This window comes from Lepus europaeus, chromosome 9 (genome assembly GCF_033115175.1).
Source record: "Lepus europaeus isolate LE1 chromosome 9, mLepTim1.pri, whole genome shotgun sequence".
Classification (NCBI taxonomy): Eukaryota; Metazoa; Chordata; class Mammalia; order Lagomorpha; family Leporidae; genus Lepus; species Lepus europaeus.
In genome coordinates, this window is record NC_084835.1 from 125,526,312 (window position 1) to 125,536,581 (window position 10,270).

Below are 10,270 nucleotides of genomic sequence, written 5' to 3' on the forward strand. Positions count from 1 at the left end.
AGAATCCTCCTGAACTCTCTTGGGCTGCAGCCTCTCGTCCTGCTGGTTCTTGCTGGAGGTTACTCCTGGGAGCCCCACCATACGGCCCCCCAGCCTCTTACCTGACCCAATGTAGGGTCCTGGACCCCCACTCCATTCCTAGACCCCACCAGGTTTCCTGAAGCTGTGCTTCCGGAGGGTGGTCCTGGGCCTGAGGTCCTCAGGGGATGTCTGTGCAGAGGGCTGACCCCAGCTTCCACAGGGCCTGCTGAGCTCCTCCCCTGGCCAGGGGCCTTGCATTCCACAGCATCCAGAGGCACCGTGCATGACCCACACCCCTGAGGTCACAGGGCCAGGACCGCTGTGCACCACCCACACCCCCGGGGTCACAGGGCCAGGACCGCTGTGCACCACCCACACCCCCGGGGTCACAGGGCCAGGACCGCTGTGCACAACCCACACCCCCGGGGTCACAGGGCCAGGACCGCTGTGCACAACCCACACCCCCCGGGGTCACAGGGCCAGCACTGGTGTGCACAACCCACACCCATGGAGCAACTGCTCCTGGTCGGGCTATGAAGGCTTGAACTGAAAATGATCACATGCAGGACGAGGTGGCCTAGTGGGAAGAGGCACACACAGGTGAGAGACGAGCACCCTGGGTGTCGTGCACCTTGGGGGCGAGTGTGCAGGTGCCAGCGTCAGCCTGCTTCCGGGGCCTCTGGTGGGAGGGAGGGTGCTCCGTGCTCTCCTGTGTCCCTCCGAGCCTGTCACCATGCTCTGTATCTGTGGAACTGAGGGGTCCAGAACTGGAGGCCTCCGTGGACAGGGTGAGATGCCAGCCAGGGGCAGCCTGGAGCCCCACGGCCTCCGGAAACCACTGACCGGGCAGTCAGCAGAGGACCAGGGTCCTGCCATGAGCTTCCCCTGGACTGAAGCCTGGGGCTGGGTGCTCTCAGAGAAGGGTGGAGGTTCCAGAACGTTCCCAAGGGAAGGAAGACGGCCTGGCTGCCGTGTGCCTGCGGGCTGGTGGACAGGCTGCCGTCTCCAGGCAGGGACTGAAGCCAGGCCCCCTCCCTCGGGCTCCTGAGTAATGTCCCGCGATTCTGTTTGTGAGTCTGGCCCTTGACACCAGTGGTTCTGACAGAAGCCCCTGGGGGTGACGCAGCCACAGCCCGGCTTGCCCGGTGCCTCCCCGCTCCCTGCTCCCGTGGTCGGCCCAGGCCTGACCACCCCGCCTTGGGCCGCCCGGGCCAGCCCACGCTCCGGAGACACCTAAGGGACACAACGGGCAGACGGCCGCGCTGTACAAGCGGCCACCGCCGGCTTCACGCGCCTCCCGGTGCCGCTCAGTGCGCAGCCGCAGCCGCAGCCACGTGCGTCCTGGGCCAGAGGACACGCGGGAAATACGTGGGCGGCGCGGTGGCTGCGGGGCCAAGGGGCCGAGGGGCCAAGGGGCCTCCAGCCCGCCTTCGCCCCGTGCGTGCCGGCGCTGTGTCCGCCTTTGCGGGTCCCTGACACCGAAGCGGCTGTGGTCTGGGCCTCCCCGCAGGATGGGTGCAGGGCGGATCCGCAGGTGGTTGGGTCCGCATTTGCCGGGTGCCGGACGACGTGGGGGCGTCTGCGTGTGCTGTCGCCAGGCTGGGCTCTGGGGATAGCGGCGTGGCCCAGAGGTCAATGAAACGAAGTCACCCAGCAGCCATGCTCGGGTCTGGAAGCGGGCAGCGGTGCCTTCAGGCCGGCAGAGCCGGACACCTGCCGCTAGCGCGCGTTCTCACGGCAGCGCCGGCCGCAGCGCGAGGTGACAGCGTCCTTGGCTCCCGGGGCCGCGGAGCGAGTCTGGGCAGTGTGTGGGTGGCTGGGCTGAGCCAAACTGCCTGGGCCGTCACCGGTGCCCTCCTTACAGACGGGAAGACCAGAGGCGGGAGGGGGAGGGTGCCGCAGGGGCGGTGGTGAGCCCGGGCTCTCCGTGTGGCCAGGGGAGGCTCCGGGTCAGGACGTTGCACCGCGCAGCTGCACCAGCAGGCTGGCCCGGCCCCGCCCAAGCTGGCCACAACAAGGAAGATCGCTTCTGGGAGCGCACCTGGGCAGGTGCCGCCGCAGGTGTCGCCAAGACCAGTGACCGACCCCAGGCCCCCATGGACACACGGGGACCGGAAACCTCCGGCTTAGACACCCTGCAGGATGCGGTGAGTGTGTCTGTCTTCCCCCCTTCCTCCCCACCTCCCCACCCCCACCCCCCAAGCAGGTTCCAGTCCCAGGAAACAAGCCGCAGGGGGGCTAAAAGCTGTAAAAGTCTTCCTTGGAGATTTGTTTTCCTGTGAAAGTGAAACCAACCAATTCCAGCCGGGCAGGTGCTGCCCCATATGACCTAAGGCCAGCCTAGGAGGCAGTCTGGGGCGGTGTGGTGGGAGGTCTCCCCCCCAAGCCTGCCCAGCAGCCCCAGAACGCAGGGTCCCCCCTGGACTGCTGGGGGGGGGGGGCGGTCTCGCTCATCTGCAGATGAGCCAAGGCCATCATCTGCAGTTAGCCATTTTACTGTTCTAGCAGTATCTGTTGGAAAGGTTTTCTGTTCCCTGTGATTCGGAATGTCCAAGATCAACACAGGAAATACGACAGGGCTGGCCCGGAACATCTCAGATGCACTGCACCAAGGATCAATATTACGTTTGGTTGTCTTGTGGCTCTTTTTTTTTTTCTTTTTTTCCAGGCAGAAAATCTGTTTCAGCAACTTCAAGAGCATTTTCAAGCTCTGACTGCAACTCTGACCCTCAGGGATATCCTTTGCTGCCATCAGCCAGCACTGTGAGGCTGCGAGCTGTGACAGGTGGACGGTCTTGTTGCCTGGTGTTAGTGGCGTTGTCTCTTGGGCTCTGAGCAGCCTCCAGATGCTGCAGAAGCTTCTGTGTACTTCCTGCCTGGCCGGCAGCACAGGGCACATTCCCCGGTGGGCTTCCCCTGCGCTGTGGCTGGACGGTGTGGAGCCTCAGAACCCCTGCCGGGGCCTCCCATGCTGTGCTCTAACTTCAGCTGCTCCCTGTTTTGTCTTAGGGACAGGGAATCCGAGTTAGAATAGAATGTTGGCCTCTAGTTTGAGCACAGATAAGGGCAGTATCTGTTAGGAAAAGAGTTGCAGACTGGTGCCTCCTCACACGGGGCACCAAAATGTTAGGAAAAGAGGCACGGAATAGAGAGGAGGCAGTGTACAAATTTACAGCCAGACCGAATTTATTCAGAGAAAATAAAATTGTGGTGGGTGACCAGCTGTGCACGTACACAATGACAGGACAGGTGGCCCTGACCCGCAGGGGCTGGGCCTTTTTATATTTTGGGAGGGCTAGGGATGGGGGTGAGGGTGGGGGGCAGCAGGCAGAGGGGAATGTCTGGAACTGGCCTTTCAAGTGTTCCAGCAACTGGTCTTTCAGGTGGCCGTGGGGGGTGGGGTGTGAAGGCAATGGGGTGTGAGACCCAGCTGAGATTCAGGGACAAAGAATGCATTCCAGTGTTTATCTGTCCTGGGCAATGAGCAAGAATGGCCGAGGCTTACGTCCTTGTTCCCTCAATATCTGCCCAACACTCTCCAGTCTGAGCTTCCTTTACACATCGGCTGCCTGCCTTAAAAACTGGGCATGAAGCACTTGCAGAGGGAGCCATTCACCTGCAGTTTTTATGTTGTACATGGCTTCCCCAGGATAAAATTATTCTCAAACAGGGTAAGATTAGATCTTAGAAAAGTTTTTTTAAAAAAAAATAGATTTATGTATTTATTTGGAAGTAGGAGTTACACAGAGAGAGAAGGAGAGGCAGAGAGAGAGAGAGGTCTTCCAACCACTGGTTCACTCCCTGACTGGCCGCAACAGCCAGATTTGCACCCATCCCACGCCAGGAGCCAAGAGATTTTTCCGGGTCTCCCACGTAGGTGCAAGGGATGGGAAGAGGAGCAGCTGGAACTTGAACCGGCACCCACATGGGATGCCAGCACTGCAGGCGGCGGCTTTACCTACTACACCACAGTGCAGGCCCCAGAAGAATTTGTTTTAGAAAGAGGTCATTTCTGGCCGGCTCTCACTTCACTAATCCTCCACCTGAGGCACTGGCATCCTGTGTTCTAGTCCCGGTCAGGGCGACGGATTCTGTCCCGGTTGCTCCTCTTCCAGTCCAGCTCTCTGCTGTGGCCTGGGAGGGCAGTAGAGGATGGCCCAGGTCCTTGGGCTCTGCACCCGCATGGGAGACCGGGAGGAAGTACTCAGATCGGCGTAGCGCCGGCCGTGGTGGCCATTAGGGGGATGAACCAATGGAAGGAAGACCTTTCTCTCTGTCTCTCTCTCTCACTGTCTAACTCTGCCTGGCCAAAAAAAAAAAAAAAAGAAAGAAAGAAAGAAAGAAAGAGGTCATTTCCATTTTATTTATACACTCAGAATCTGGCAAAAACATACCAACATCATATCCCCAAGCCAGGAGAGCCGAGTTTCCAAAATGGAACTTGGGTTCAAAGGTCAGAGCACACTGTGGACTCGGGGCAGCAGCCAACAGCCCCGACGTGGGCCCTGCCCTGGACTCCTGTGTCAGCTGTGGCGTCTGCTGGCGTGCGCGTCTGTGTCTGTGAGGGGGACGTTCAGCTGGAGCGGGGTCTCTGCTCACTGCACTCCATGTCGCAGTTCTCTCTAACCTCCTACTGGAAGAAATGGGGCATCGCATCGAGGACCTACAGAAGAACGTAACGGACTTGATGGTGCAGGCTGGGATTGAAAACTCCGGCAAAGAACAAATGGTGAGGCCACGGTTAGGAAACTTTACCCTTCACATCTTCCGCTTGCTTTCATCTTGAAAATATAATCCCTGATTGTTCACTAGGGAAATTACTGTCTCTAATGCATTTTTAAAATGCTCCTTTCTAAATAGACCAACTAAAATATCTTGGTCATAATTTCTTTTCTTTTTTTTTTTTTTTTTTTTTTTTGAGAGGCAGAGTGGATAGTGAGAGAGACAGAGAGAAAGGTCTTCCTTTTTGCCATTGATTTACCCTCCAATGGCCGTTGCGGCCGGCGCACCGCGCTGATCCGAAGCCAGGAGCCAGGTGCTTCTCCTGGTCTCCCATGTGGGTGCCGGGCCCAAGCACTTGGGACATCCTCCACTGCCTTCCTGGGCCACAGCAGAGAGCTGGCCTGGAAGAGGGGCAACCGGGATAGAATCCGGCGCCCCAACCGGGACTAGAACCTGGTGTGCCGGTGCCGCAAGGCGGAGGATTAGCCTGTTAAGCCACGGTGCTGGCCGGTCACAATTTCTTAAATGCACACATTTTAAATAGAAGCCAATATTATTTGAACATTGCATTTCATAGAGAGTATTTTTCACCTCTAATCTTTTTGTTTCAAAGATTTATTTTAAAAAATATTTATTTATTATTTGAAAGGCAGAGTTAGAGAAGGAGGGAAGGAGGTCTTCCATCTTGGTTCACTCCCTAAAATGGTCTCAACTCCCTAGATGGGCCTGGCCCAGTCCCACTTGGAAGTAGAGCAGCTGGGACTTGAACCAGCACTAAAGTGGGATGCTGGTGTTGCAGGAGGTGGCTCACCTGCTGTACCCCAACACTGACCTCACCTTTTTTTTTTTTTTAAGATTTATTGTATTTATTTGAAAGGTAGAGTTACAGACAGAGGGAAAGGGATATTCCATCTCCAAATGGATGCAATAACCAGAGCTGGACCAGACCCAACCCAGGAGCCAGGGGCTTCATCTAGGTCCCCAACATGGGTGCCATCTAGGTCCCCAAGCATTTGAGCCATCTTTAGCTGCTTTCCCAGGCCATTAACAGGGAGCTGGGTCAGAAGTGGAGCAGCCAGGACTTGAACTGGTGCCCATGTGGGATGCCGGCGCTGCAGGCAGAGGCCCCCACTGTCTTCAGTCAGAACATGAGTGGCAAGTTACAGGGCGCAGAGTGTTACTAGGTTCTGTTGAGATAAAGCACAGGGCCCTCTGCACTGGAAACATTCTGCTTCTGTTTCCATTTCCAATGGAAGTTGACACAGAGTCTTAAAAGTAAAATAAATTCTTAGTTTCACATCTCAGACTGGACTTCCTGTCCACGTAACATATAAACTTTATTTTATTAAAATATGTATGTATATTATTGACATAATACTTTTAAAAATATTTATTTATTTGAAAGGCAGAGTTATAGGGAGAGCTTTTATCTACTGGTTTATTCCCAAATGGCCACAATGAGCAGGACTGGACCAAGCAGGAGCCAGGAGCTTCCTCCAGGTCTCCCATGTGGGTGCAGGGGCACAAGCACTTGGGCCATCTTCTACTGTTTTCCCAGGTGCATTAGCAGGGAGCTGGATGGGAAGAGGAGCAGCCAGGACACAAGCCGTGTCTATATACAATGTTGCAGGCAGTGGCTTAACCCACTACACCACAATGCCAGCCCAATAACGGTCTAAATAAGGCCATATTTTACTGGCACAAATTGAATGCCTTTTTTTTTTTTTTTTTTTTTTTTTTACAGCTGTTGTCCTAGGTCAGCCAGAAAACTCTCTGTATTTCTCCTAGTTGACCTGGAAACAGGCTGGTGTTCTGGTACGGAAAAGGCGCTGTCCCGATACACAGGCGCCGCTGGTTGGGGGGCTCTGACATTTTTGATAGACTGGAATCTTTACTGAGCTCTGCCTGCCCAGGTCCTACAGACCTGGGTCTTCTGGCCCTGTGGTCTCAGAAGGGCCAAACCTCCCTGCACCTCAAAACTCAGGTCTCTTGAGCCCTGGACAGCTTAACAAGGACCGGGACAAGAAGCCCCAGAGCTCAGCACGGCAGGGGGCATGGGGGTGCTCCAGGAATTTCTGCTGTGAGATTGGACTCACACCAGCTGCATATTTCAAATTAAAAATCCCACCAAGGAGCCAGCACTGTGATGCAGTGGGGAGGCTGTGTGTGTGCTTGTATGTGTCCTTTATTTTAAAGGGAGGGCAACACACAGACAGACCTTCCATCCGCAGGCTCACTTTCCAAATGCCCTCCACAGCCAGGCTGGGTCACGTCAAAGCCAATAACCAGGAACTCATTAGAGTCTCCCATGTGTGTATCAGGGGCCCAAGTACTTGAGCCGTCACCTGCTGCCCAGGTGGCCTAGCAAGCAGAGGCGCGCTCCCGTATGGGACATGTACACGGCAAACAGCAGCTCAACCCACTGTGCCACAACTCCCAGCTCTGCAGATCTTTTTTATAAAGACATAGGGGTTTTCCAAAGGCAGATGCTTCATTTTTTAAACCAAACCCTTCATTTTTAAGAGATATATACATATATATTTATTTTCATTCATTTGAAAGGGAGAGAGAGACACACAAAGAGAAAGGGAGGGAGATTCCCCCAGCTGCTGGTTCACACCCCAAATGCCTGCAATGGCTGGGGCTGGGCTAAGCCAAAGGAAGGCGCCCAAAATTTCATCTGGGTCTCCCAGGTGGGGGCAGGGCTATCAGTGCCTCCCGGGTGTGCATCAGCAGGAGGCTGGAGTGGGGAGCAGAGCTCAGACCCAGGCACTCCCACATGGGAGGCAAGAGTCCCAAGTGGCGTCTCAGGCCAGTGTCCAGTGCCTCACTGAGAGAGGCTCTCCACGGACTCTCTGGAGGACCTGTAATTTGCCCATTCCAAACAGACACTGGCGGCCACTGCTTCACTCTGAAAATGACCCAAAGCCCTAAACCAAACCAAATTACACCAAACTAACAAACAAGGAAACAGTACTGGAGGAATGTCTTTTTTTTTTTTTTTTTTTTTTTAAGATTTCTTTATTTGGAAGTCAGAGTTATTCAGAGAGAGAAGGAGAGGCAGAGAGGTCTTCCATCCACCGGTTCTCTCCGACTGGCTGCAATGGCCGTAGCTGAGCCGATCCAAAGCCAGAAGCCCGGAGCTTCTTCCGGGTCTCCCATGTGGGTGCAGGGGCCCAAGGACTTGGGCTATCAACCACTGCTTTCCTAAGCTATAGCAGAGAGCTGAACTGGAAGTGGAGCAGCCGGGTCTCGAACCGGCGCCCACATGGGATGCCGGCACTGCAGGCGGCAGCTTTACCTGCTACGCCACAGTGCCTGCCCCTTTTCTTCATCTTATCTTTGAGTGTAATGTTTTTCTCCTCCCAAGGAGGTTACCCCAGCCCGCTCTGCCTGGTAGAATACTAAAGAAAAGCACAGGGGCCAGATTTAACCTCATTTGGTAGATTAAATGATTGAAAATCTTTCAAATGATATTCAATTCACCTGTCTCCAAGCCAAAGTAAAATAAATCTGTTATCATCTAAAAACAGTGTTGGGGGCTGGTGCTGTGGCTTTAACAGGTAAGGCCGCTGCCTGCAGTGCTGGCATCCCATATGGGTGCTGGTTCTGGTCCCGGCTGCTCCACTTCCTATCCAGCTCTCTGTTGTGGCCTGGGAAAGCAGTGGAAGATGGCCCAGGTCCTTAGGCCCCTGTACCCGTACGGGAGACTTGGAGGAAGCCCCTGGCTCCTGGCTTGGGATCGATGCAGCTCTGGCTGTTACGGCCAGTTGGGGAGTGAACCAGCGGATGGAAGACCTCTCTCTGCCTCTGCCTCTCCTCTCTCTATGAAGCTCCAACTTTCAAATAAATAAATAAATCTTAAAAAGAAAATAAAAACAGGGCTTGGGGGTCTGACATTGTAGTGCGGCAGTCAGGACGCCCCTTGTGACACTAGCACCCCCATCAGAGTACCTTTTGAGTCTCAGCTGCTCCAGTTCTGATCCAGCTCCCTGCTAATGCTCCTGGGAACACAGCTGCTGATGGCCCAAGTGCTTGGGCCCTGCACCCATGGGGAGACCTGGAAGGAGTTGTAGGTTTCTGGCTTCAGCCGGCTCAAGCCTGGCCATTGCAGCCATCTAGTGATGGAAGATCTCTCTCTCCCCCCCTCCCCTCCCCCTCCCCCCTCTCCCCTCCCCATCTCCCTCCTTTTGTCTCCCCTGCTCCCCCCCTCCTCTGCTCTGCCTTTCAAATAAATCTTTTTTTTTTAATGGGGTGCCCAGTTACAGCCCTCATTTTAGAACAGTATTTGCGTGTAATAAAGATCATTCTCTTCACACTAAACTCAAATGACCGGTGATTCTACCACCAATACAGCACTGTCGGTATTTTCCTGTGCATACATTGTCACGTGGTTGGCTGCTTTTCCTATAATCTAATATCCTGTTCTCTTTTCATATCATAATTTTTTCCACTTGAAAATTTCATATACTTTTAACTAGGGGTTGCCTAGTAATATTCTCTGCTTGGTTGTAATAATTCAAGCTGTTGGAGCTAAGGTCAGCTCTTCTCTGGGCACTGAAGCTGTTGCCCACACGAGCAGTTACCCGATAATCATCTGCACCTTGCTTTGGGTCACAAGCATGGCTGATGCCAACTTCATTTAGCCAAACGCATCTGAGAAAGGACGCTGCCATCCAAGGGCCGCCCACTGCCCCTGCTCCTCTCCCCAAATCCTCCCTGCCCTGTGCTTTGCCAAGGGGTGCTGGCCACACAGTACCATCCTATTTTTAAAGTTCTGATTTCTCAGGAGAATTGCTCGGGAACTTAGTCGTGCTGGTGCCCAGGGAGCACAGAGAGAAACCCCAGCCTGTGGACTGAGGACCCGGAGCTGAGCCAGCCTGCCTCAAGCTCACCGTCGGCTCAGAGCTCGCCTGGACAGCACTCCCACGGCAGCCCTTGTTCCCAGCCCTCCCCTCTGCTGCTCGGCCCTGCAAATACAGCCTTTCTTCTCCCCAGTTCAGGGTCAGAGTGGTCTTTGTGCGCTCAGGACAGCGAGCCAGCCTTGTCAGCAACAGGGCCACCACGGTTTTGTTTTTTTTTTTAAACATTTATTTATTTGAAAGGCAGAGTTAGAGAGAGAGAGAGAGAGAGAGAGGTCTTCCATCTGCTGGTTCACTCCCCAAATGGCTGCAACAGCCAGAGCTGGGCCAATCCGAAGCCAGGAGCCAGGGGCTTCTTCTGGGTCTCCCACATGGGTGCAGGAGCCCAGGGACTTGGGCCATCTTCACTACTGTCTCAGGAAATAGCAGAGAGCTGGATCAGAAGTGGAGCAGCCGGAACTTGAACTGGCGCCCATATGGGATGCCGGCACTGCAAGTGGAGAGTGGAGGCGTAGCCCACTATGCCACAGCGCCAGTCCCAAAAATGTAAATTTTTTTAAATAAAAAATTTAAAAATGAAGACATCAGAATGCTTCCATAAAATAGGAGATTTTTCTTCTGTATAAACACTCCTACTTTAATAGTCATTATTTAAAGTTACACAG

At 54.3% G+C, this 10,270-nt stretch overlaps 1 protein-coding gene across 2 annotated transcripts; it reads left to right on the top strand.

The window, feature by feature from the left end:
- The first annotated feature begins 1,903 nt into the window (after nt 1-1,903).
- HSBP1L1 (heat shock factor binding protein 1 like 1) lies at nt 1,904-9,740 on the top strand. Of its 2 annotated transcripts, none has more exons than XM_062201832.1 (4): nt 1,904-2,168; nt 2,690-2,756; nt 4,656-4,750; nt 9,533-9,740. In XM_062201832.1, exons 1-4 carry the CDS (start codon nt 2,118-2,120, stop codon nt 9,551-9,553), a joined length of 234 nt encoding a protein of 77 aa, XP_062057816.1. In that variant the 5' UTR covers nt 1,904-2,117; the 3' UTR covers nt 9,554-9,740. The 2 variants fall into 2 exon arrangements, with proteins under 2 accessions (XP_062057816.1, XP_062057815.1); XM_062201831.1 differs by having other exon boundaries at nt 1,959-2,168; nt 9,519-9,740.
- Nucleotides 9,741-10,270: the final 530 nt, after the last annotated feature.

Excerpts from the sequence above, each read along its gene's own strand:
- HSBP1L1 (XM_062201832.1), top strand. The coding sequence starts at position 2,118 with ATGGACACACGGGGACCGGAAACCTCCGGCTTAGACACCCTGCAGGAT. Across the intron at positions 2,169-2,689 it reads TAGACACCCTGCAGGATGCG|GCAGAAAATCTGTTTCAGCA; the intron begins GTGAGTGTGTCT and ends CTTTTTTTCCAG. Across the intron at positions 4,751-9,532 it reads ACTCCGGCAAAGAACAAATG|GAGAATTGCTCGGGAACTTA; the intron begins GTGAGGCCACGG and ends CTGATTTCTCAG.